The 26,702-nt window shown below is 52.2% G+C and overlaps 8 protein-coding genes across 8 annotated transcripts; 3 read left to right on the top strand and 5 right to left on the bottom strand.

Annotated features, from left to right (window-relative positions):
- Window positions 1-656: 656 nt before the first annotated feature.
- Window positions 657-949, bottom strand: GT037_005714 (uncharacterized protein; the record flags this gene model as incomplete). The annotated part of the gene is made up of 2 exons (XM_038930761.1): window positions 657-767; window positions 830-949. The coding sequence occupies 2 exons, from the start codon at window positions 947-949 to the stop codon at window positions 657-659; spliced, it is 231 nt and encodes a 76-aa protein (XP_038786450.1).
- An 879-nt stretch (window positions 950-1,828) lies between these two features.
- Window positions 1,829-5,728, bottom strand: GT037_005715 (general substrate transporter; the record flags this gene model as incomplete). The annotated part of the gene is made up of 4 exons (XM_038930762.1): window positions 1,829-3,277; window positions 3,333-3,466; window positions 4,141-4,762; window positions 4,823-5,728. The coding sequence occupies 4 exons, from the start codon at window positions 5,726-5,728 to the stop codon at window positions 1,829-1,831; spliced, it is 3,111 nt and encodes a 1,036-aa protein (XP_038786451.1).
- An 884-nt stretch (window positions 5,729-6,612) lies between these two features.
- GT037_005716 (elongation factor 3) lies at window positions 6,613-12,734 on the bottom strand (the record flags this gene model as incomplete). Its single annotated transcript, XM_038930763.1, has 9 exons — window positions 6,613-7,040; window positions 7,105-7,375; window positions 7,825-7,970; window positions 8,032-8,240; window positions 8,298-8,401; window positions 9,210-9,225; window positions 9,286-9,323; window positions 9,385-12,015; window positions 12,066-12,734. The coding sequence occupies 9 exons, from the start codon at window positions 12,732-12,734 to the stop codon at window positions 6,613-6,615; spliced, it is 4,512 nt and encodes a 1,503-aa protein (XP_038786452.1).
- Window positions 12,735-14,436: 1,702 nt separating this feature from the next.
- GT037_005717 (uncharacterized protein) lies at window positions 14,437-15,831 on the top strand (the record flags this gene model as incomplete). Its single annotated transcript, XM_038930764.1, has 2 exons — window positions 14,437-14,825; window positions 14,973-15,831. The coding sequence occupies 2 exons, from the start codon at window positions 14,437-14,439 to the stop codon at window positions 15,829-15,831; spliced, it is 1,248 nt and encodes a 415-aa protein (XP_038786453.1).
- Window positions 15,832-20,407: 4,576 nt separating this feature from the next.
- GT037_005718 (uncharacterized protein) lies at window positions 20,408-21,741 on the bottom strand (the record flags this gene model as incomplete). Its single annotated transcript, XM_038930765.1, has 3 exons — window positions 20,408-20,608; window positions 21,482-21,542; window positions 21,584-21,741. Coding segments are annotated over 3 exons (420 nt in total), but the record flags the coding sequence as incomplete, so codon positions are not given.
- A 539-nt stretch (window positions 21,742-22,280) lies between these two features.
- On the bottom strand, window positions 22,281-22,510 carry GT037_005719 (uncharacterized protein; the record flags this gene model as incomplete). Its single annotated transcript, XM_038930766.1, has 2 exons — window positions 22,281-22,315; window positions 22,372-22,510. 2 exons carry the CDS (start codon window positions 22,508-22,510, stop codon window positions 22,281-22,283), a joined length of 174 nt encoding a protein of 57 aa, XP_038786455.1.
- A 291-nt stretch (window positions 22,511-22,801) lies between these two features.
- Window positions 22,802-23,122, top strand: GT037_005720 (uncharacterized protein; the record flags this gene model as incomplete). The annotated part of the gene is made up of 1 exon (XM_038930767.1): window positions 22,802-23,122. A coding segment is annotated over one exon (321 nt), but the record flags the coding sequence as incomplete, so codon positions are not given.
- A 1,336-nt stretch (window positions 23,123-24,458) lies between these two features.
- Window positions 24,459-25,716, top strand: GT037_005721 (c2h2 conidiation transcription factor; the record flags this gene model as incomplete). The annotated part of the gene is made up of 2 exons (XM_038930768.1): window positions 24,459-24,861; window positions 24,917-25,716. The coding sequence occupies 2 exons, from the start codon at window positions 24,459-24,461 to the stop codon at window positions 25,714-25,716; spliced, it is 1,203 nt and encodes a 400-aa protein (XP_038786457.1).
- Between the last annotated feature and the right edge of the window lie 986 nt (window positions 25,717-26,702).

A 26,702-nucleotide genomic window follows, 5' to 3' on the forward strand; every position in this document is an offset into this window, starting at 1 on the left:
TAGCAAGTGCAAACATTCAGATTTCGAGAACTGATCTTTGAGACGAAGACGCTTCGAATCACCTTGCATAGGAAGTAGAGGGTAGTGACTGATTTGGTAGTTTCATATCACCATAGGCGGTTGCACACATCTATTACCACGGACTTACCGAGCATCAAACATCCGAGACATACCATTACACCAGAAACAATGCGCATGTTGCATCGCAGCAAGATTACGATATCAAATATTTAGTGTTACCAACAACCGAGCTCGAGCCCTTAACCACAGCTCATGACTTCGCACCACTCCAGCGCTTCGAGCGCATGCGCGAAAAACATCCATCCTCTGCTCTCCTTCCCCACGCGACGTCCGCTCCGACCTTGCTCGGCTAATGATCGCCCCGACAGTCGGTCCGATTCACACACCCGTCATGCAAGCACCATGCGCCGGACGCGCAAACATCCCAAAACGTTGCTATTAGCCATGAGTGGGGAAGGTGGTGACGACCCAGGTGGGAACTGTGCCTGGTGCAGAGACCATATACGCCTGTCGTCCTGTCTCGACTCAACAAGGAGTTGAGGTTTTCGGGAAAGTGTTCTCGCGATTCAGTCTAATAGCGTGGTGGCGTTCTCGCCATCACATGTCGTATGATGATCAACGGGTACGAGGGCGCTTCAAGCGCGACGACTCTTGCGACAGTACATTTGAGTGAAATCGGTCTCGAGGATTGCGTGTTCTGGTGAGGAGGGTGTGGGTGGTGAAAGGTGTGCACATGTTTCTGGCATCTGTACATGGAAGATGTTAGTCTCTACTCTTCGTCGTTCTCTACAAGTTGCGAGCAACGTACCGAGCAAGCTGAATCTGAGCGCGGCCTTGGCTGCATGCGTGCCTGTGCTTCGAGAGCGCGCATCTCATAGGTATATGTTATGCGAAGCAGGTCGTGGATAGTGAGGTGTGTAGTCGACATGTTGGGGTTTGATGCTGGGTATCTTCTGATGATGTGATGATACTGAGTATTTATCTTCTTCCAAGACTCTGCGCGTCGGAAATATTGATAGCAAGAGTGACGCAGGACAAGCAAGATCTGTTTATATAATCGGTTTGTCTTGTTACGCCTCTTTTGGTACTTGCTCACAAACACGTATCCTGTGATTGGTCCAAGGATCTTGCTTAGTTGAACAAAGTCTAGATGTGGTCGCAGGAAATGGGCTTTTTCAAGGATGGCAAAGCATGGAAGTCGCAACGTGTTGATGGACGAGAATGATTGAAACAATGGAAAAGATGGAAGCGACAGATTGGGGAGCTTTATATCATGAACCACCCCCTCACACCAACACCTCATGCACATGCTGTGCACATAGACTGGTGGCGCTAATCTTCAAACTGGACTAGTTTCAGCGGACAGCGAACAAGATCCGACATCATGCAGCGGTCGGGGTCTGTGCACGCTACCTCTCGCTGGTTATCACCGGTGGCTGAGAGATGCGCATGTATATCCGAGACCAAAGTCGCGATTTGAACTGTTGCGAAAGGCCGATGTTGGTCGTTATGTTGTTGCCTAGAGCCAGAAGACGAAGGCGATACGGGAGGAGTTGCGGACTTGATGGTTTCGCCCGGAACCGCAATGCTTAAGGCCGAGAGACCCGTGAACATGTCCGAGATCAGCGAATAAGCCCTAGAAAGCCAAGGCAGCAACTTTGAACTCGATTTGAAGGTTGAGGTGAAAGGGACAGTGGACATTCGCGCACATCAAAGCTTTGAACTCTACTTGTGTCGATGATGGATTCACTGCCACTCTGGATGCAGCCTGCACCCATTGCTTTCACTTTCCCTCCATCCGCTTCTGTCACTTCAGACGCTTCCCCAACGCGATCAAACGTCCTTGGCCGTCAACAACAAACACCTTGCGATTGCCAAAAACCGGCCTGCCAAACTTCACAGCACCCTCTACCTTTGGTAACGGCAACTCAACCAGTGTCCCATTGACTGGTACCGCTTTGAACGCCCTCAGCCCGGCCTGTACATCAGTTGCCCATACGATACCTGTACCAGACTGACCGTGACTGCTGGTGATTGTCGGAAGGCCTGCGCCGCCCCAGTGTCCATTTGGTTCAGACGACTTACCAGCGAAACTGAAGAGCGACGATGCGTTCTGAGTAAACGCGTAGGCCGACAAGGCGGTATTACCAGGGTTAACATAAATGTATCCGCCTTCGAGAGGGTAGGATCCTATCGCACCGAAGACCTCGCCTTCCAAGGCGATAGTTTGCAGAATGCCGTCCGTGCCATCTTTCCCTTGCAAATAACCGCCTAAGTTGTCAACTTCCGTAACGTACATTTTCGGGTTCGTCGACGTTGCAACACCAATCCTCTTTCCGTTCATTGTTTTGAAGATACTATTATCGAGGATAGCGAGGCCCCCACTTCCAATGTCCTGTCCAGAGTCGGTCTGCCAGTCCGACGGGCGGAAGAAATCAACGAGTTTAATGCCCGCACCACTCGCCTCATCAAGCGTAATCCTCGCGACCGTTTCCGAAAGAACAGCCAAAGGCTTGCGACCCTCCTTAGGAGTAACATCGAGTGTCGTAGCCGTTGACCCGCCGCCATTGTCAATCGTGAAGAAGACGTCTTTACCATCCGACGAAAGACCCATTCCAGCTTGCCAAATGCCGCCCGCTCCACCACCATGCCAAGCTGTCCAGTCATCGTTATACAGACTTGTGTTTCCGGCTTGCGTCGTCCATGTATACGTACTCTGCGTTGCCAAATTAACAGCGACAACGCTCCCGGTGTAATTGAACGCGTCGCATAGCCCGCCGAATCCTGCGTATAATACATCGCCCAGTAATAGCAATGCTGGCCTCTGCAATACCAAACCGCCCAAGAAGGTCTTGCGTATATCGTTGTCGGAGGGTTGGCCATCGATGATCATTGGGTACTTGTACAAATCCTGTAGCGTGTCGAGATAAACGCCGTAGAGATAATACACTGAGTTCAAAGGAGGAAACGCCCCACCTGGTTCTCTGTAGTTTTCAATGTAGCTCTTGACATAGAAAAATGCAATTTCGTTGCCATCTTCGGGGTAGATCACCGGTGTACCCATTATACCTAGTGTCTTGCTGACGTGTGTTGTACAGAAGGCCTGATCCATTGGCCATGGTGGAGCAACTTGGCGTTCATTCAGTAGCTGGCCGGTTTCTGCATCGAAAGTTCTGATGCGGTTTTCGGTTGAGGCTGTGAAGACGATTTGACGACCCGTCGAAGAGAGGGTATGTATAAGGGGACGCGCCCAGTGCTCCGTGTATGTTAGCGAGGATGACGAATGAGACGCAGAAAGCAGTGGAAGCTACCTTTTCGTCTGCATTGAAGGATGCATTCCAGATTTGTGTAAATTGTGGAAGGTCTGAGGGATCGATGTTGTGTTCACCGCCGAGGTAAGAGGATTGATAGATATCGGAGTCTTGGGGGGAGTCCGATAATGCGCCTGTTCTTTGTGCTGTCGCATAGATCACAGCATGCGTTGCAAAGACGCACAGCGCAAGAGTATGCTTCAATGAAAGCATTATGGAGGTTAGCATAAAAGGTGATTTGTTGCACACACCCCGCGGATGCCACTCATTTTATGAACAGAAGGCATGCAGAACTCGGGATCTGTTAAGCTCGTGGGACACTAATTACGGGCAGAGTTATGACGATGGTATCTAGGGTCTTGATCGCTTTCAATCTAATGGTCGTGGCTCGTGGTCGGTACTTGGGCCATGTAGATGCCGGGTATTCTCCGCGACCAGGATGGCTATATCATGTATATTGGTTTGTGGGGCAATGGTCGAGCGTCAACCGGATATATTCTATTTTTCAGCATACCAAGGTTCCATGAATCTCTTTTGTGATGATTTTATTATTCATTCTAGTGCTAATTGGATAGGATAGTTGCTTGTGAAGAGGTCAGCACAGGGCTCAGCGAACAACCGACTGACGAGGCTTACCTTTTTCGCTACTTTGACAATACCACGGAGCCGAGACATGTCCGTGGTATAGAAGGGACGGTTATCTCTTCTTACTCCTCTCGTTGCCGGCTCGGCTCTCGAGACTGTTCTACACTAGGAACTTGGTCCCCCACCCTCTGCAACAGCGGTACGCGTTCTGCATCTACATTACCCTCTCCCTCAGGATCATCGTACAGCATCTTCTTCCACTCGCCCTTGCGCACCTTTCCGACCCTCCAGGTTCCAGTCTCACCAGCCTCTTTGAAGAAGTCCATGTTCTCGTCGAAAGTCCTTCCTCCAGTCTCCGGAAGATAGAAGTATGTCCACAGACCGGCGAAGGCATTGGTTGCAGCGAACACGAGGAAAATGAAGTAGTCAAGATTGTTGAACAGGACGGGCGTAAGGAATGTGATGGCAAAGTTTGCGAGACCCCAGATGATGACGGAAATAGCAGTACCTTGAGCACGCGCGGTGGTTGGAAAAACTTCTGTGGGGAAGAGCCAGACGGTTGAGAGCCAACCAATTCCAAATGCGCCCGTGGCTACAAACAAGATGACAGTTCCGATGATCCCAGGGATGATGACGGGAATATCAATGGAGTCAGACTTGGCTGCTAGACCACCAAAGACAGCAAGAAGTGCGAACGAAGAAGATAGAACGATAGAACCTTGGATCATCAGTTGGCGCCGGCCAAGAGCATCGATTAGAAGCCAAGCGAGCGTCATGAGGAAGAAGTAGGATGTGTAGTTTCCAAGAGTCAGGTACTCGGAGTTGCGGACAGAAAAGCCAAGGAGCTGTTCTCAATGGTTAGTATTCCTTTAATACGAGATACCCTCGTAACTGTGCTCACTTACCTCAAAGATCTGCGGCCCATATACACTGACTGCGCCATATCCTGTGAGAGCTTGGTTGACTTGGCACATGACTGTGACCATAGTAGGATGGAATTGCTCGTGCCCGGGTGTGAGCATATCCAAATATCCAACTTTCACATCCTTCTCCTTCTCATGCTGTTCGAGCAGCTCATCAAGCTTCTCCTTTCCTTCATCTCCATAGATATCGTTTAGCGCATTCTTCGCATCCTCTTGGCGGTCATGGAAGATGAACCAGCGCGGAGATTCCGGAAGGCGCTCAACAACAGCCATGAGTAGAACAGGGTAGATCTGCATGACGATGATGGGAATGCGCCAAGCCCATTGGTTCTGCTTGCCGAGAAGAATAGTGACGAGTAAGTTGACACCGAAAGCCATGACAAGACCAAAGATATTGGACTGGAACTCCTGGGCCAGCGCTTTGCCACGAGAATCGTCTGAGCTCAACTCGGAAGAGTAGGTCGGAATGACTGCGTCGATACCTCCAACACCCAATCCCATCACTACTCGTCCAGCTAACATGACACCCAATGCGATCTCCGTGCTCTTGCCTAACATGCCCATTCCAGCCACGAACATGATCAAGTTACCTAAGCTCGCCGTCGCCAAACTGGCGAAGATACTCTTTTTCCTTCCCAGCTTATCAGCGAGCATGGAGAAGAGTACAGCGCCAACCGCACAACCGAGGTAGTAGACAGCCACGATAACTCCCACAACTGGTGACTCTTCCTCAAGGCCCATGGTGGAAAGGTAGTCATTGTTCGTATTGATGAGGGACATCATACCCTGATCGTAGCCATAGAGGGCGATAGCCGTGGCCGAAAAGATGACGACATTTGTTTGTTTGTCGGTGACGGCCTGTTTCGCATGTTCGACGATGAACGACATCGTGACTGGTGCCTGGCGGCGAATACGAGCCTGCGAAAAATCAATTGGCAAAAAGAAAAGCTCGCAGAGGTCGTGTAGAGTGAAGGAGAAGCTGACGAGGGGAAAAGTCTAGATCTTCAGCATTTCGCAAGCCAGAACAGCGGTAGGCGTTTGACGCTACTTTGCATGCTTCTTGGTCAGCTGGAAGCACGTACGGGAAGATCCAAGGGTTGTTTTTCGACCTATGACGAGTGTATGCAGGGACGCGATATCGATCTGAGACTAGGTTCTGGGTACGCCCCACCTGTTTTCCCAGGGCCCCTTGTCAGAGATGGCTGCCATCGGCTTTGCTCTACAATTTCCCATTCATGTTTGGTGTTGATAGATGCGTCTGCGCATCTTTTCCTTATCCTTACTTCAAGAACGTGTAGCGATCACTGTAGCTCACAGCTTGGTCGCTGTCGTGCAGCTCTGCTAAGCTTCAGATCCCGCGGCATAAGATGCTTAGCGCCACCAACTATTAGCAACATCGTACTCGATCGATCGCTTACTGCTTCTGCCTCGCGACATCATCGTCAATCCTCCTGTGTATCGCGCTCACTGGGTACTGCTTCGACAGGCTTCGGTCGTTCAATACCATTTTGTTGGCTGGAATTGTTAGTCGCACATGCTCGACGAACCCCACCATGCGATAAGATGGAAAACATAATCAAAGCAGGAGCATCTTGTTCATTACTGAATACTCTTCAAGAAAGAGTTGTTAAGCAGGCGTGAAGCTCTACTGCCAACCACCATCTAAACCCTTCATGCTTTTGAAATCGACACCAACCACTCTCGTCCTCTCATCCCCAGGTTCTTTGCTCCTCTCAGGCCGTTGCTGAGGGGTTAAGACTCCGAAATGCCTTTCAAGCTACGAAGAGAACCTTGTTAAGCACGCAGTGTGCAACGCCACCACCCCATTCGCACTTCATGCCTTGACCACAGTCAGAGGACCACAACCAATGTTTTCCGGACTGATCGCAAACAATGGTCCAATCCGTCATCGTGTCTTTGCTCCACGCGCAGCCAAATTCACCAGGACGGCAAGATGCTGTTGGAGCCAAGTCTGCTGAAACTTCGGACAGTTCATCGCGGCGAGAGACTGAGGCAGGGTTCGCGTTCCACTGATCACCTTTGTTCCAGCAATGAGCCACACCGTCCTCCCTCGCGACACATTTCTGATCACCGCAATCAGACGAGTGCTGCAACTTTTGGTTCCAGCCGCAGACGGTGACCCAGGGAGTATTGGTGGAAGGGTTTAGCACGCAGCCATAGGTGCCAGGCACACATGGACCTAAATGGATGCATGCCAAGTCAGTAAGTGTCTCGCATTCAGATTGTATAAGGACATCTCTTACCTTCCTGGGGTGGGTGGTCAGCACGCGAGGCCAAGTTGACATAGGTCTTCCACTCCTCGCCCGGGTTCCAGCAATGAGCGACGACGTTGTCCGTGATGCAATCTGTTTCGCCACAATCGGATGAGTACTGGTAGGTACCCTTATAATCGCAAACCACGATCCAGGGACTATTCTGCGCGCAGGAATAGGTGCCAGGTACACAGTTGCCACGCGAGACTAGCGTATCGGACGTGGTGACTGGCAGAGCATGGAAGTCGTCGTCGGGTTTGGGCTGTGCAATCCACAAAATTCTGTTAGCAGTGTACAGTCGTTGAGGATGATAGTGCAAACAGGCAAGAAAATCGCAAAGAGAAGTAAGGTAAGAGCATCGCGAGTCTGAGTAGTCACGTCATATATTGACTATCTTCAGATCTCGTTGAGCTCAAGGACAACGTAGAAGAAGGGCACCCGAAAAAAGCTTGTGTCAGTCTAGCATTTGCACTGAACGGCATTTGCGTTGTCGGGTCGGGCCTCGCAGCACCCATCGCCACCAGGACACTTGCCAACCGACCTCCACATGTAATCGGCAATGTCGCAGACCACAATCATGGAGTTGTTCTCTCGACAAGATTGAACTCCCGCTTGAGTCTGCTTACAGGAGCCATACGTGGTGGCTGGGACGATGGGGGAAGAAGTGATAGAAGGAAGTGAAGTAAAAATGTCCTCAGACTGTAAACTAACCTTGGTTGTGTCCACGTCACCGATGTCTCGCTCAAGGACGTCCATGTTCCTACAGCAAGAACACTTGTCATGGCACTTGGTACCCTTCTTGCAGTAGTGATCGGTCTGGCAGAAGCCATACTGGCAGACCAAGACACCAGTGTGGTCTAGATATGGGTATACGAAGTCAGTAGATGTCTCATATACCATTCGTGTAGTAAAACTAACCATTAGAGCACTCGTATGTCTTCTTTGCTTCGGCGTCGACCTTGGTCTCGGTGTCGCGCTTCTCGGATGCCTCGACAGCAACGGTTGAGGAGCCAATGCAGCCAGCGCCTTGGTGATCCGCGAAGCACTTGGTCGAGCAGTGTTCGACGAAAGAGCAGGTGCCAGAAGAAACACAAGAGAGGACGTTCGTATTGCTATCACACTTGTAACTGTTGAAGGTTAGTTGACTGCTTCATGAGAAATCCAGAGAAAGTGAGGTAGCTTACGAGTGGATACCGTTGTTCTTGTACTTGGGGGCCGTAATGGCGGTGGTCTCGACTGGCGAGGCAGCGACAAGCGCTACCAGGCCGAGGAGGGCAAGGAGGAGGAGCTTCATGGAAGCGGTGTTTCAGTCGTTGATGATGTCGTTGTGTGTGATATAATGTTGAAGTGGTTGATCGTGGAGAAGGGTAGAGGAGAAGGTTGAGGAGGAAGAGAAGTCGAAGAATCGAGGGCTTATGACTACCACAGGTGGGACCGTTTGTTTGCTACACCACTAGGCAGAAGCTGGTGGACGGTACTCACCTGGGCAATCCAGGGTCCAAGCTGTGGAGAGAGTGTTTGGTCGGCGCGGAGCGGTGACATTAAGATTGAAATTAGAGGTAGTGAAGGTGGAAGGAGTTACATGCACACTATCCGTGCTCCCGACTAGCATTTTGACCGCCACGTGAATGAACCAGTGAAGGTGCCAGATCATTCGTGGGCTGACAATCTATACGAAGTGAGATACTAAGCAACGAACAATTGGAAAACAATTCAAGTTGAATGGCAGCATGGTGATAAGGATGCAAGCAGCTGTGCTGTGCGCGTCTATACCTCAGATACAAGGTGGAAAAGTACAGCTTAGCATAACAGTCCTCCTCGTGAAATGCAGTCACGTTTGTACGATCCGCTACACCGGGTTAGCGCGTCAAGGATCTCTACATTCCAGGGACCTAACACGTAGCACGAGCACTCATGCGGCACACCGTATCAGACACAAAAGTATACACAGAGGGTTACAGGAAGGAGTGGAAGGAGCACTGTAGTTTGAAGAAGAAGAAATGCTTTTTGATTCATCATAAGGATGCAGCTAGGCGAAGAAGTCATAATCCATCGCTTGATGCAAACGCAATCAGTCATCCAAGCCTCTATAAAACGCCGAGCAATGCAAATCTGCATGGTCTAAGATATCATAACGCGATCGTAATCCGAAACAGCCGTAAAGACACTCACTCGGCCTCGTCATCAGTGTTGGGTGGTTGAGGTGTACCCTGGTCAAACTGTTAGCAAACCGTTCATGATGTTGACAATAATGGAAAAGAGAAAACATACCTTGGGACTGTTCAACCAGTCGATGTACCTCAATCTACGCCTGACCTCCCTGTCTTTGAGTTCCTTCTTGGTCATCTTCTTCTTCTTCCTTGACCTGAACTTCATGTCGTCTTTGTTACCCTCGGCGTCACTCATGACTGGGGTACCAGTTGTTGACGGCGCAGCGGAGCTGACGTTACTGCTAACGTTGCTGGATCCAGGGCGCGAGTCTTCGAAACGGTCCATGTTGACGGCAAGGTGACCCTTGTGAGTTACGCGACCGTCGGCGACGTGCCACTGCTCGGGGCAGAGAGCACCAACGAATTCTTCGTTATGCGAAATCATGATGACACCACCCTTGTAGTCACGAATGGCAACAGCGAGACCACCAAGCGAGTCGCGGTCCAAGAAGTTGGTGGGTTCGTCGAGAACGAGGAGATGCGGGTTGTTCCACATGGCACCTGCAAGCACAACCTTGACCTTCTGTCCTCCGGAAAGACCAGAGATCTCGTTGTGGTTCGCAATCTCGGGGTCCATGCCGAGATCTTCAAAGTGCTTGGAGATGACCTTGGGCTCGAGGACACGGTAACCAAGACCTTCACGGGAGGACTCGTGATCGTCGAACTCCTGGACAAGCTTGCTGAAACCCTTCTCAATAAGAGTCTCACGCGAGATGTGCGTGTTGAACTTGGGCAGCATGTGCAGCCATTTGACTTCGTACTGGAAGGTCTTCTTGTACTTGGAACGACCAATGAGCGCCTCAATCTTGCGGGGGCCCTTGCCGTCGCCCAGATCGATGGGAGTTTCCATCTGCTTCTTGTCTTCCTCAGTGAGCACACGTGTCTGCTTCATGAGCACCTCACGGTCATCACCATTGGCGTATCGCCATTGGAGATACTGGTTGGGCGTCTTCTCCATGTGCATCTCAACGTGCTCGAGAGCGTGCTGCTTGATGTAACCGATACGCAAGTTGGGGTGCTTCTCGACGGTACCTTCTTGAGGAATAGTCTCGCCAGTAAGCATCTTGATGAGAGTAGATTTACCAGCACCGTTGGCGCCAATAATGGCAACTCGAGACGAAAGAGACAAATTGCAAGAAGCATCAACAAGCGATGGCTTGGAAGCGCCAGGGTACGTGTAGGAGCAGTTGGTCATGCGCAGGATAGAGCGAGTGTTCGACTTGACACCAGTGAGAATACCGGGAGGAGGGAACTTGAACTGCACCTGGGTAGCTGAGAGAGTGTAGTAGCTCTTGGCTTCAGGCTTCTGTCGAACGAAATCGGCAAGGTTACCCTTGTAGCAAACCAGCTTCTTTTGCTCGTAGTGGTAGATGTCTGTGCAGACCTCGTCAAGGAAACCGGAGTCGTGAGAGACGATCAAGCTAGTAATCTCAGTGTGAGACTTGAGATACTTTCCGAGCCAGGCAACATTGGCAACATCCAAGTGGTTGGTGGGTTCGTCGAGAAGAAGCACGTCAGCGCGCATAAGCATAGCACGCGCCAAAGCGAGCTTCATCTTCCATCCACCAGACAGAGAGCCGACCTTGTGGGACTGCCTGCCTTCGGGGCCAGCGGTGAAACCGACCTCCTCGAGAACTTCTTCGATACGTTCCCTGCTCTCGTCCGCGAAGCGCGGGTCGCGAACGATGTACTCGAGAATGGAGAGATCGGCATCCTCTCCTTGGTTGTGCTCAACAAAGCAGGTCTTGACTTCGTCTTGAGGAGGGAAACCTTCGAGCTTGCCGCTCGCAATACTGCGCATGAGTGTAGACTTTCCAGCACCGTTACGGCCACAGAGACCATAGCGGTGACCCTTGAGCAGACGAAGATTGGTGTGCGAGAGGAGCAACATACCACCGTAACCGAGGGAGAATACGGCGTTGACAATCTCAACCTCGCCATCGTCCTCCTTGACGGGCTGGCCAAACTTGCGGTGGTCTTCGTCCACGTAGAATTGGTGCACGGCCTCTGCGACCTTGTCGGCGTCTCCAGCATTGACCAGAGGCTCCAAGTAGGGTCCAACGAGCTTTGGGATGCGCTGAAGCTCCCGCTGGTTGACAACTTCGGCAATCATCTCAGAGATGTAGCGCTTAGTGACAGCCAAAACCTCGGCGTCTCCAGGGAAGTCGAGCACCTTGGCAGTAGCGGTGAGCTGCTTCTCAATGACGGTTTGGACTTCTGATGGCTGTACCCTGGCGATGGCGCCGCTGTCGATGTTGTGGTCTGGGTCGGCCATGGCCTTCTCAATAACGTCCAGCGCGCGCTGACCAATCTCACGGACTTCGGGCAGGGAAGCGCGGTCCTTGACGGCCTTGACACCTGGGCGGAGCTTGGGCAAAAAGGCGCGGGCCTCGACGGGGTCGTGGACGAGCTTGGTCAAGTTCTCAACTACGACGACAGTCTGGCGAGTGACCTCCTGAGATGTGGTGGGGGTGTTCAGGGAGCGCTCAAGCAGAGGTGTGACCATAGCAAGAACGGGGGATGTGACGATAGCGACGAAGGTAGTCTGCGAGAGAGCGTGGATAGCCTTCTGCAGACTCTGTGTGGAGGGGTCCTCGATAGCCTTGACAAGGAAGGGTATCCGGGGCGCGATATCGTCGTTCTGGATGAGGGTGGTGAGGCTGTTCATCGTCTTGACAGACTGTTTTGCGACCTGTTCAGAGTTAGCAACCTTTGCTTGTGAGAGTGCGTGTAATATCTTACCTCGGACTTGAGGTCGTGCATGCCGGCTTCGACAATGGGGATGAGACCCTCGAGCTTCTTGCCCATAGCATCACGGAGAACATCCTTCTCCTTCTCCACCTCGAGGCTCTCCATGCCCATCTTGGCCTTGTCAGCCATGCGGCCGATGAGCTCATAGGCGAAAGCAGCACCTTGCCACTTTCCGGACTTCTTGCCCAGGTACTGTGTCAGCACAGGCAAGAGGCCCCAGATCTTGGCCTCGGCACCGAGGTTCTCGAAAAGCGAGTCGAGGGCGTACTTGGCCGACTCCTTGACGGAGGCAGTTTTGTCTGCCAGCAAGTCGAGGGCGAGCGGGACTAGCGCTGCGTCCTGGACGAGGAAGATGACCTCAGTCAGGCGTTGTGTGCGTGGGAGACGCTCGAAGAAGGCACCGAGGGCGTTCATGGCACCCTCTCTCCGCACGGCGTCCTTCTTGTTGGCGGCCGACTTCTTGATCTCGTCGAGTATGCCATAGCCAGTCAGGCCGCGGAAGCCGACCGAGTTCTGGAGGAGGGTAGTGAGGGCGTAGGCGGCGTCGACGGAAGCGTGCGACGTCTTGGCCGTGACGATGCTGCTGATAAAGGCGCTGACGTCCTCCTGCGAGGGCGCGGGGGCGGCGCCGGCCTTGTCGACGACGATAGCAGGAGCCATGGGCGGCGACTCAGAGTGCGGCATCTGCGAGAGAAGCCTGCTGTGCCTGTGTGCTGTGCTGGCTGTGAAATCCGCGACGAGGGATTTCTTTTTTGGAGGGGCTCCTTATCGATAGCTATCGCCTTGTTCGCGGCGGCTGAAGCGTGAGTGGTGCCCAACAGCGCAAAAGGGTGAGGAAACCCGGGTATCAAACGTGTGAATGTAGAGACGCCCCAACGGAAGAGTGGAGAGTCTATACAATACAGGAAAACTGAAAAAAAAGGTGCGAGGACACAGGCGAGGGAGCGTCGAGGGGCCGTCTTGTATATTCGCGCGCTCGACTAAATTATTATTTCACCCACGGGTCAAAGCGCCGCTTGACTGCACGTTTTTCGTTTTGCCCGCCCTAGTCCCCATCGGCTCCCTGCAGGGCTGCTGTTCTCTCCGGATATACCATCCTGCGCCTACACCGTATCTCTGCTTACCAGCTGCACATGCCTAATTGGTCCATCCTGAAACATGGCAAAGCAAACTATCGATGCAACTCTGATGCGACAAACTCAAAAGGTATACGACGTCCGAAACCTCTACGCCAGTATCGCACGCGTCTCATCCTTCAGACTCCTGCGCGTCTGTTGCGTCTGTTCGCTGTACCGCAATGCCGTCTCCATATGCCTCGGGCAGTACTCGTCTAGTCTCGGTATATGGCTACTGCCCAAGGCACGCAAACACTAGCCATGTTAGCGTATGGAATTCTCAACAAAAGGATTTGGAGACTTACCAACCAAGTACCTGTAGCCGAGATTAGCAACCACCGCCCCTACAGGAAACCAGACCGATTTCTGAAGGACGGCGCATCTTAAGATACATTTCAGAGCCCAAAATACAGAGTGTAAATCGCCAACACTCCAACGACGAAGAGAGCGCAGATGGAAAAAGATCCATACGCAGCCGTCAAGCGTCCATGCTACTTTGATGAAAATACACGGCCTGCATGTAGCCGTCAGGATTGATCTTACCAGAATATCAGAACATGTTCAACACCTAGGTGCCCCTTATCCATTGTCAATAGCGGTAGCAAGTCACCCACAGTGTTGATAAAACCATGAGCGCTACATAACTAGTAACGGAAGACAGTCATCCAAAACCCAATTGCTGCGTCTGAACACTGCATATCGGTAGACGGGCAACATGCTCGTAGCATCTGTAGCGACCTAGTGGAGCAAGATATCACCACTTTCTGTCAACGAGACGATTCGTGCAATTCGGGATACATCTCTCGATGTTTCGACGCATAGCATTCAGCTCCAGCTTTAGGACCAGTTACAAGTGATGAGTGCAGCCTATCAGAATGAGCTTTTTCGTACTCGTACTACTGCAAACGCGTCACTAGCAGTTGCACTCCTGACATTACCTCAACGCGCCTTTCTCTTGTGGCTGTATCTCACCAACTACCTAAAGATACAGGGTCAAGCGGCAGCGACATGCCAGTAGAGAGCACTTGCTCACAAACTCACACCGTGTTTACTTCTATCTTCAACCAGATCTCGCACTTCACACCCTACACTACCCAGTCATCAACATCGTTCTGCCAGCACAGAATTGTCTCGCATGCTTAGCATCATTAGCACATCTTTCTGTCCCAATCTTCGACTATCTCTTTCTATCGCTCCGTACATCTCCTTCGACAACAAACCCATCCGCTTCACGAAAATTCACTACAATGGCAGGCGTCTGCCCATATGGGGTGCAGCTAGCATTTTCGGAAATGAATTTCTCAGCTTTGCCTGCAGCTAGCATGTGGGCGGATACATGTCCCATTGACACACAACAATTCCAAGGATCGGCCAACGAAACACTTCCGTCTCAAACAAACGACCCACTTGCAGATCTAATCCACGATGTCGGTCTTGGATTATCAAACAGTTCCCATATAGTTGTGGACATCAAGGCATTCATGAAGTCACTCGGGGACCGACCGTTTTATAGTCGGTCCATGCTTCGCCATGCCGCAGAGCAGCTGATCAGGGCTCGAAATGGTCTCAACATCACACTGACGGATTGTTATGGTGCGACAAGAGTCTATCCAGCTGAAGACATATCTTTTTACAGGTGTGTCCGATTTGTGCTCTACTTACGCGAACGTGAAAGAACACCCTACAAATCTATACTGTAGTCTAGGAGAGCTGCAACGCAGATTAATATACATGTCTTCGAAGTACGTTCATTTCTATGGTTTTGACACTAACACATAGACAGTCAATATTTCCCCCTAGATTTCTTCCTATATTACAACGGACTTCACTTGCTTGCCACCCCACCGCCATGGCAAGACTCCAGTTGCGACGACATGCTCCCAATCTCGGTCGGGTTCCGTAAACAGGTCGAAGAACCTAACAATCCACGCGATCGTATCCTCTTGAAGTTTTATATGCAGCAGGCCGAAAAACTTTGGCAGGTATCAGACGTACACCATGTCTTGTTCAACAGCCTGAACAGCCTGAAGCACACAGCACGGATTACCAATATCGTCTGCATCGGACTGGGCACCCTGCATATGTCAGGTTCAAGGAACGCCAACCCAGCAATGCAGCATATCGTTGCATCTTCTATTGCTCAAGACCTGGAACGGGTTTACAAAGCAGAAGGATTTCCAGTCGACACACCCATCACAATAATTGCGCAAGATCCCGCTTACAATGAACTCGACCGGGTGATACTGTCTGAGCTGCCGGTACCGATTAAGACCGTCTCTGATCCCGAGGGGTTTCTGGCAATCAACGAATCTTCGCTCGTATTCTCCTGCTACCCGGAAGTTCCAGTCAAGCAACTCGTCGCAGATCTCTCAAGCGAAGCACCAGGCGGCAAAGGTCCTGCTGCTCTGTTTTTGAACAGGAATCTCATCGGCAAAGCTCACGTCGATGTCAATCTTGTCAGATACGAGCGGGAACACCCGTTCCGTTACGCTGACCCGCTGACGCGTGATTACCTGAGGATGCTCGAGTCTTATACGCAAGTATTCGATGGTGAGCGGCTATTCGGAGAGGATTTCTATCTATTCATTCCCACTCTCAACACCACTCACAACGAAACAAAGCATATGCCTGGTTACGAGTAGTTTTCGAAAATGGAAATCTGGGCACGTGAGGAGGAGGAGTTGTAATCAGCTGCCCTTGGGGTTTCACACTAGCTTCAACTAATGGCTATTGCTACAGTTTACTCAATAGCATGAATAGACATGGTGCACTCTTCTCCGACGCTGACTAATACAATATGTGACAGATCCTCTCCACTACCGTGTGGTTGGGTGAGATTTCCTGAAGACAAACTTCTTTCACCTTGGATACCTAATGTCGAGGAGCAAACAATATACTCAGCAAAACCAGAGCCACACGGCCAGCAGAAAATTTCAGTCGTTCGCATACACAGCAAAGATTGCTCATATTTGGTGTTCATATGCACATATCACATATCCCCTCGATGCAAGACTTTGACCTTGTGGCATTCTGCTACAATACTGCCACCTCTGGCAAGTCACCTGTCTTTTTTCAAAATGCTCATTCATCCTAACAATTCCTCGCCTTCATTCGATCTACTTGAGGCTCAGCCCTGGGGGTTGGAAAAAGCAATCGCTGAGGAACTTGACGCACAAATCCTTGTTGTCGACAAGCTTAGCATCGTGGTGTGATATCACATCGGACCAATTGCCATTTGAATATCTCTGAAACGACGAGTAAACAGCTCGGCTATGAAGCTTAGCTGTCATTATGGTGTGCAAGACACGCCTAGCTTCGTGAATAGGTTGCAAAGCATAGAATATACTACCGATAGCGCGATGTCAAGCCGTAGGCTAGAGAAAAGAAAGTAGATATAAATGGAGCAGTCGGTGAATAGAGACTGTGATGGCAAAAGTAGAAAAGACGATAGTGAGCGCAAAATGCGTAGTAATCGACAGTCAGTGTAGGCAATACTAGCGGTCTTACCAGACCATACTTACCTCGTGTCGAATGTTCCAAAAATCATGTCTCGTTTGCAAAACAAGCAGAACAAATTTCGACGAGATGTGCTATAGTCGCTCGAGCGCGGTACCCAGCTTCATCCACTAATACGTCAAAGTGCATTACAATTATGAGTATTATTTTGTTTGCCAGGAGAAAGGAATGACGATGGCTGTCACTTGAACCAGCCCAAATAGTATGTCGCACTCACCGCTACAACCATCACATGTTTCTCAGAGGTATGCCGTCACCAGTACTAGCACTGCCATACACCAGCCCTCTACTCAAGCCACACACACACAGCCAACACACCATAACATAATTACGTCGCTGACCTACGTCTCGTTCACGCCCCAGCCCCATCTTTTGCCGATGCAATCACCTCAGATCATAGATCCGCACTAACAACGCATCGCATCATCGTTCGAGGGGAATCCATCTCGCCTACCCTGGACCACGCATACATTACGACAACTTTTCAAAATGCACCAGCACTCATTGGCAGCGGCGGGGAAAATGCACAGTGTGCATCGACGATAGAGGAGCAAACAAGCGAGACGACATGAGACAAAGAAAGGGCGGCAGCATCGACGTGCATCTTGCATAAAGCATACGTGTAGCTTGGTGCGCGTCCAAGCGATTCGTCTAAAAAGTATAGCAAATGTACAGACGGCCTATTTCACGGACTCTATCGAAGTTAACATCGCTAGGCGCACATGATGGCACACGTCATATGTATTATGGATCACAGTAGCCCGGATCAACGGCGCATATGCGGAGAGACGGGGACAAAGAAAATGGGCTTAGCTGGCTTCGGCGTAACCGTGCCCAAGCCTTTTGGCGGAATAGATGTGCTGATGATAAGATTACCCTGTTATAGAGCGAGGATACGTGATGGGATGGGATGGAGGATTGCGGCGGCTCCGAGTTCGGGTAAGCTGGGGGGCTGGCATGGCTGGCTGCAGGATGTGCGGGAGTGAGAGTGATGCGTGCATGTTCGTTACCACCAGGGATGTGGTTTTCCCACGAATGACGCAAAGGTTTGTGCGGCCTGGAGAGTGACAGGTATATTGCTAGACCTGGTTCCTTGCAACAACGTCTTTTTTGAAACCAAGTTATATCTGAAGCATGATGTAGTGATGAACCGCGAGTGGGAAGAAGCATCTTGAACTCGAACCTTGGTGATAGACGTTGTGGGTCGTTAATGTCGTCATACTTGCCTCCGTCACGGCATATCAAGTTTGAAGCAAGCAGACAGGCAGATCCCGCATTGGCTCCGGGTATCGAGCCAGGGACAAGAAACAGGAAGCAGCTAAAGAGACATTGCGATGTACGGTAAATATGGTTAGACTTAGGCGCACCCCCCTTTCATCGGGTGCAGGTAGACGTCGTCGGCGATGTACCAAAGTTTGGAACGGCTACAAAGTGCGGCAGTGACATGCTGCTTTGCTCGCGGAGCATTCCGTTACGCATGCATGCAGACTGGAAAGAAAGAAAACCCATATCATTGAGCGATCGAGATTGCGCTGCGCTTACCAGCACGGGGTAGTGTGAGAGAGACAGACCAAAACCCATGTTATGATCCCCAGGCTGCATAAGCCCGACCGGTATTACATGCCCACCACACGTAAACGTCTTACCCAGTGTTGATGGAGATTAGGTTTCGATAGAGTGGTGTCCACGTATACACTTGACTTGCACGGTACAGCTCCCGACAGCCAGGTTGGTAACGTGGATCTGCTGACAAGTTTCACGTTGTTAAAGGACCGACCGACCGTGAGAGTGATCTTGTGCCCCACACTCTTACCCACGGCAGTCGTCTGCTGCGTAATCTTCGGCGATATGCAATGCAACACACCCAATATTCATTGCAGCAGTAGCTTCGGGGTATACTGTAGCAAGTGCATGCACTGAGGCGTCTCGCTGCCGTCAACAGGGTTGCTATGCTGTCACATCATTGAGCCTTTCGCAGCACTCTCGTATCGTCGTGAGGCCCGATTTCCAAAACCCTGGCGCGGTTCTGCCCCTACATGTGACGAATTTTGCAGGTGGGATAAAGCGGGTGGCCTTCCGAATGCGAGATATGCGCGTGTGCCGATATGAACTCGAGATCCCAGATGGGCACGTTGATCCGTAATCACTAGAAGGGACTTGGGATCTGCCCGCGGCACCGGGTCTCACATGTGCTAGTCATTAGAAGCCGAAGTTCAAACGGAGATCGTGGGTTCATGATTGACGTGTCGTGGGCCCCTCGGGCCAATCTTACGATGCATCCTTCGACTCCCTTGCATCGTCGATGGGCTGCGCATTCGTGTCCCACAAGAAGCTTCCTCCAGATAGACGTTAAGGATGCAAAACAACGGTCACTAACGGCATAGACAAAAGTTGCAGCGTATCACCCCAAGTCTAGAGTTAGGCGCATTGACAGCGGCAAACTGTGAGCTTGGTCCTGCGTTCATTATGCATCTGTGAATCGACCGCCGTGTGAACAAAACTCTCCTTGATTACCCCCTGGCGCTATAATTGCGGATCATGTTGAGCATAGATCGGCGACGATCGCGACTATGTGATCCTTCTGGAGCACTACGCGGTCTGGAGGAATTCCAGTGGTGGAAACCGTTAGGCGGAATACAAGCCATATGCGGATATCGAACCACTTTCAGAAGCAAGCTCTGTGCTGTCGCCCACGGCGTTCCTCAGCAGGTCTCGACTGACTTCGTCTCCCGTCACATTGATGGCTCGAATAAGGAAGGAATGGGGTAGGACTAGAGGCGGCTCCTCGAGATCTGACACATGAAGTAGACCAAATGTGGTGAGAAAGGCCGTGAGCGTGTAGCAGTAGCAGCGATCTCATGGTGTGGCCGGTAGCGTTAGGATGGCGCCGGCAAAACGATACTAACGTCCTGTCACGCAACGTTTACGAATAGCTTCGCAGAGCGTCAGCCACGCGGAGGAGGGTGCGCTAACGATTTCTGCGCAGACAGGGGACTGAGGCAGGCCGACGCGGACGTTGGTGGGTCACGCCGAGTCACTTTGACAGGGCCTAGAAAAAGAATCCTGAGCGTGTCCAGTCATGTCTGGAAGATATCGCATTTCCACAATTTGAATCCACTATAGAGTACTGCCGGCCTCTGATACGCAACTGAACCGGGTCGGGGGGTTACGAGCTTCACATTGCGAACTCCACATACCTTGTTTGATGTGCTCGTGCTTTTGCGACGCCAGAGAAGGTTAGCTGGTGAATGGCTTGGATGTCTTGCAGAAGTGGATCTTGTGTTAGAACGGCTGAAACAGCAGCACTGGACGTGCCGTTCTTCATCTCGAACCAGCTAATAAGTCTTTGGAGGAGGCAGGCGTACCCGCGGCAGGTACCGCCTGCGACCGTTAATGGAAATCGTACCGAACACCATGCTTATGGGGATTCGTCGGCGGCGATACGCAGAGCAGAGGAACAGACGGTTAGACCGAAGGCGAATTAGCCTTCACCCGTGATCCGGCAAAGACGGCATTGGTTGGTATCCCCTCTGATCCGGCTGATCTGAGACTTGGCCGTACTGTATCCTGGTGACTCTCACCGTCAGCCGATCCCACCTCGACGCGGTGATCAAGAATGATCTACGCGATCCCTTGTCGTGGCGTAATGGATCCGGAAAACATGCTCAAAACGGCGGGGAGGGAACAGGGTACGAGACATACAACTGGACCGCTCAATTTCGCCGTTGACCCTTTGGGTTTTCGCTGCCCCATTCGGCCCGCTCGTTGGCCGTTGTTGCTCTTGCTTCCGAACCCCTGCGTGCTGATGAAGAAAAAAGCGACGACACTGAGGACGTTGGAGACAAAGTGTGGTCCACACTCGGAGGTGCCTGAGAATGCAACTCGCTTCTTAGCGCTGTGCGACTGTGACCGAGATGTATTGCTGGTATCGGAAGAGTCCACAAGGGATTCTCGAAAGACAAATTGCGCTGTGGTAACAGTGGCGCAAAGGATCAGATGTGACCGAGTGGGTAGACACCATCCTGAACAGATCCTTGCTTTGAAGCCATCGTGATTGAAGGATCATAGATGCTGAATCCTTTGAGTGGATATAGCAAGATAATTTCCGTTGTACGGGGAGCTTTGTATCTGAGCTGGACGCCTACTACGCCAGGTTCCAATGCAAGGCGGACAAGGCTCGATGGCCGATACAGCTGAGGTGTGGCTCAGAGCAGACCATGTGTTCTTGAGCAATCCTGGGTACTGGGGATTGCTGGTTTGCTCGTGGTATATTTCCAATCAGTCGGTGCCGCCTCATTTTGGTTGGGCTCATTTCTTTGCCTAATTTACACGAGTAAGCGCTTGTAGGAATCAACATACCAGGGTATACCCTTCCAAGGGCAGGACCAAACCCACCGATGTAGGCAGCGAAGACGATGCCGGTGCCAGTTGTCCGGGTAGTTACACAAACTCATGCACAGCGTTCTGTTGCCATCTAGCGATGAAGCAGCTCCCCACTCCGATACAACAAGGGCATCAAGTTCTCGTTGCGAAGGACATACCCACAAGTGGGTCGGCGTGCTTGTTCGTAGTTGCAGGAAACTGCAAAGTCAACAGGAGGTCGTTCCGTGACGTCTAGGATGATCGACGTTGTTGTCGCTGTTAGCGAGAGCGCGTGGCTGCGTCATGGCTTACAGAAGAAGTCCCTAAAGCCCTCATCGAACATCACACGACGTGAACGCAGCGCGGCAGATTAATGGGATATTGTTGTCCGCCAGGGCCAATGAGAAGACTCACGAATAGAACAGCCTTGCCATGTTCGGGCTTGTCCTGCTTTGGGTTTTTAGCCGGAACGACCCTGGAAGACGTCATGCATGGAGCAGACAGCGAACACAATACCAGGGCCAGTGCAAGGCCATTTCTGTTGATCCATGAAACGCCTGGGGTACGTCGAAAACGGTGAATGTTGTGTGTTCATACGGCGCAGAGCTGACGGTGATGTTGAGGTCTGGAATAATACAGTAGTGCTGGAAGCGACGGGTAAGGCTCGGAGTCATGATAGAAGAGATGCCGCTGGAGTGCCGATTCGTGAGAATGAAACGCCGAGACGATCGCTCGGAAGGCACTAGGGAGGCTCCTTGGAGTAAGCGTGATCCCGCTGATGATGGGTCATGATGCGGCCAAGGTATCGGTATCCCTGCCAGTCCCGCGTACCCTGAAGGCCGGACGCAGCATCCCTGGGTGGTGGTCTTCCGGGAGATCATGCACCCTGTCCAACACTTGCACCTGCCATCCAGATGTGCGTGCCAGAGAACTGGAAGAACTTCGGTACACACTGATACTGAAATGCTCAAGACTTTGCAGTCAGCACAATGTGTAATATCGCTTGGAAGATTGAGCTTCATCGGCGTGGACGGCCCGCGTGAAATCCAGGAGGGCGGTATGTGATGCGCGAGACGCCCGGCACTCGCGCAGGCCCAAGCGATTGAAATTCTAAAATTCCATCAACGGAAACCCTGACGTCTGTGCCCGTGACTTTGGGATAGCAGCACGGGCAAAATGCCACGGCCGCACAAGTCCTCGTCGGCGGTCGTACTCACAGCAGCCCTGCAAGCCAGTCCTTCCATTGTTCTAGCGAGGAAGTGAGCCACGAGATGGTGCTGCACCGAGCTGGGAACATGCTGTACGACGCCGGAACGCATCACGCATCACGCATTTAACAACAAGGCAAAGAGGAGATTGCACGGTAACTGCAATGACCCTTTGGGACTCTAGGTACTCGGCTTGGCCTGCTAGATCTACAGCGCTTCTTGCAGGAAAGCACATGAGTAGGCAATGGCAGGCTGCGGTGGCATCCCACTCGCGTGCAGCGTGCTTCTCGAAGGCGCTCCTAAGCAAGGCAGAGAATTGCGTGGTTGGATGGCGGGAGGTCGGCTAGAGTAGTGAGCAGATGGTGACAGCCAACGTGGCCCCCGGGATTAGCTGCATGCGCTTGTCGCTGATCGACCCGCCTCTTTCGACAAGATCCTCCACATACGAACGAGGCCAAGACATGGGATAACGCCGCCATCCCGCCCTGGCGGCGCCGCAGAGACGTCGCCTGCTGGGGTCGGAGACCGTCGCTGCAAAAAGGCAACAGCCGTCGAGCCGTCGTTCTTGACTTCCCGCGCTTGCCTTCTTGCTGAAACCAATCTGTCTCTGGTACGCGGCCTAATCATTAGCTGGAGCAAGCAAACATGCGGTGAGCGTTCTCGGTACAGCGTGCTGAGACAGGTCCTGGAGACGTTGACACGGTGCACACGAGAGAGGTTGGGACGAGTCAGTCCCGTGACCGCCCTTGGAGACGACGTCTGTCATGCCAAAGGCGGTGACACAGTTCTGTGCGACGACGGGTTACCACAACACGACAGAGAATGGAAGGCCGACCGCCTCCAATAATTGCCAACAAATCATCCCGCACGCGATGCTTCGCTTCGCCCAGCGGCTGCAGCCATGTGCATCACTGCATACAGACCCTCTCTAATGGGCAGCAGATTTTTAGGAAATGCGGTTGAATGAATGGTCAAAGGCAGCGCCATGGTGGAGAGCATTAGACAGCTTCTGCTGCACGACGCGCTTGGCTCGCTTCCGAGGTGCCCTCTGGCAAACTCTCACGGGACGACACGGTGCTATAGTCTAGTTGACTGCTATGGCTTGCGACGGTCCCTTTTCACGCAGGCGATATGAGATGGGTGGCTACGGCCGAGGCTTCTTTAAAGTGTGCCAAAGGCGCAGCATCGTATCTGGCTCGTCTCATATTTGTCTCTTTCTGAACCCCAGCATCGGCTGCCGTTCCCAAGCTTCGCCCCCTGCGTAATCCTTCGTCAGCGCGAGCCGTATTGTCTCGACGCCCGCGCGACCAGAGATACAAGCCGCGGTGGATCTTTGGACTTTTCGAGATCAGGTGGGCAGTGTACTCTGGTGTCTAGCAAGACAACCGATCGGTACAGCCCTGGGACCGTGCAGAGAAGACCCTTTGCATCGTCAACACCCCCAAGCGCCGTCGAGGGACAGCTGGCAGGAACCAGCAGTCGGCGACCTACGGCCTGAGTCGTCATCTGGCGGCAGCAGCGTGAGAAGCGTCGGCGAGAGTTGATCCGCGCCGTTGGGAACGTCGCGGACTTTGACTCGATCCCAGCGTGACTGCAGCTTACTTGCTTCCGACCAGCCCACGAGGATTCTCCTCAGGTATCTCCTGGAACGGTCGATCTGCAGTGCAGGGCAGCCTGTCCTGGCACCCTCACCAGGGGCCCTGCCTAGGCTGTCCCAAAAGCGCTGCTGCGCCGGTGCAGCGTCGATTGGCTTGTCTGGGATGCGTGGGCGGATCGCTCGGCCAAGGCATTACTACGGGGCGTGCACATCTTCACTCTAAACCTCGTCCGTCTGTCATCTGCATTGCCGTTGCAAGGGACTGAGCGTCTCGGGCTAACTCGAGTGGGACGTGGGCTTTTTGACAACGGTCCGCCGCCTCATCGCCCGCTCAAACGCAATTTGGACAGGGAACGACAGGCCCACTGACGACGCTACGGTGCGAACGGGCTTCGTGCTGAATCTCGCCAATCCCCTCGACATCGTACTTGAATGCTGCAGGCCCGAATTCCTGGCTCTACATCTGCTTGTACCCGTCGCTCTGACTACTCCTCATCTAGTCATCATCACTTGCTCGCCCTTTCACCCACTCCTCCCTCTTCTTGTTACGCAGCCACTGTTGTGACCCGTGACAACCACCTTCTCCATGGCAATGCATCTCGCCAGTATGGTACACGGCAGCGTTAGGGAGCGCGAGACGTTCCAGCACCCGACCTACTTCCAACAATCGCAGCCTCGCGCATTCCCCATGTCGGGTGTTGCCGCTTCCTCATATCCAGTACACGCTCCTTCACAACCACAGCCACAGCAAGTCGAGCAACAATACCGACAACAGCATCACCACCAACAGCAACAACAACAACAACAACAACAACAACAACAACAACAACAACAACAACAATACACCCACCAAGCACAGCAGCAACAGCAGCAGCAACAACGGCCGCAGTCGCCGCCATCACCACCAGCAGAGGAGAAAAAGCCTTCACTGCCGTCAATCTCAAGTCTCCTCGAGTTCGCCGGCAATGAAAAGGCTGCATCTGAGACGGGTAAGCACTCACCACTGCACCTTCTATCTCTTCATGTCACTAACATACGTTATAGCTTCTCTGAGTCCTCAGTCGCAACACCGCCAGTCATCATCGCCACAACTAAGGCAGGCACAGCAGGGAGGGGCAGCCACCATGCAGCAACCATCACAGACGGTCTTCGCTCAAGTTCCTGCGCCGAGCAACCCAAGGATGACACTGCCTCCCACTCCCCCCATGCATCCAGACGTGGCCCACGACGGCACCCAGTCCCCTTCAGCTGCATCAAACCACTCCGCTGCATCGGCGCCCTACTTCGGCGGCTCGCTCAACAACATGGAGCCTCACCAGCAACGCCAGACCTTTTCGTCAATGCCTCCCATGAAGCGCGACTCGTTGCCATCGCACTCCATGTCTCCTTACAGTACTTCAGTCTATGGCCAGTCTCCCTACCAGTCCTCGCCAGGCGCTGCCTCCTCAACTTCGTTCTACTCGCCTGAGCAGCATTCCTACAACAGCGCTGCCATGTATGCGCAGCGGCCCCTTCCCTCCAACTTCCAGCCGCACACAATACCATTGCCAGCACCTGTACCTAGCCCGGCTGGCAACGGCTCGAACCCGTGGCAACATCACCACTACATCAGCACCTCCAGCCAGTCCCAGTTTCCTCAGTCTCAGGATCGCTACATCTGCTCAACCTGCAACAAGGCTTTCTCGCGCCCAAGCAGCCTGCGCATTCACAGCCACAGCCACACTGGCGAGAAGCCCTACAAATGCCCCCAGCCTGGGTGTGGCAAGGCTTTCAGTGTGCGCAGCAACATGAAGCGACACGAGCGAGGTTGTCACGCAGCTTCCAGCACCACCCTGACGACATAACGAGCTACAAGCCATCACCAACCGTCTCACGCAATCGGCCTTGACAAGCCTAGACCTACCATCTAGTGGTCTACATCCACGACATGCTTTGTTCAGCCATATCTTGCCAACGATACCATTTGCACGCATCGGAGTTCCGGGCGTTTCCCACCGTGTCATGCATTTCACTGGAGTTTTTTCGTATCATCAACGATATCCTATATCGCCATCGATCGCGATAATGTACGCTTATTTCGCAAATCTTAGTTTCTAGTCAGGACAGCATTTCGCTATCGCATCAAGGCGCATGGCATTAGCCCAGTCAGTCGCTTTTATTTTCTTGTATTATAGTAGGGAACCTGCATGAGCAATTCAATGCTCCAAGATGCGCCAAAATCGATCGAATCAATACTGTCTACGAAACCAAGCTGTGTTCATGCAACTGCCTGTGTCGATGAGTATTGGTCTGGCAGGGAAACGATGTTTTGCATTGCATGTCAGCAACCTCCTAAACATAGCGGAAACTGAACACGTCAGAGCTACATGTGACACTCAAACGACAGGTCTTAAGCGCATAGATCGTTCACGACGGGTTACCCATGTCGCAAATTTCACGTAAGAATTATTCCGCATGCGTCAGACACTCACCGTCAGTCTCGACGACTTCGAAGCTGCTTGCCCACGCTTCTACCACCCATGGCAGTCGATACATGCCCCGGTCTACGGCAAGTTCCCCGACTATACAAGCAGCAATAATGAATATTTGGGGTCTCGCGGATCATCATTGTCACTAGCACATCTCCCGCGTTAATCTTATGCTGGACAATGCTTATTGCGGTGTGTTATGATCAGGGCTCAAGTTCAAGCAGACATTCATCCGTCCACGCTTTTCCCAGGCGAGCCGCATTGTTCTGGAAACGATATCCACAGATCTCAAAACGGGTTTTCAGGAGGCCAAGTCTAGACTATTGAGTATTCCCGTGTCGCCACGGTCATTACTGATGATA

This window comes from Alternaria burnsii (genome assembly GCF_013036055.1).
Source record: "Alternaria burnsii strain CBS107.38 chromosome Unknown 732, whole genome shotgun sequence".
NCBI lineage: Eukaryota > Fungi > Ascomycota > Dothideomycetes > Pleosporales > Pleosporaceae > Alternaria > Alternaria burnsii.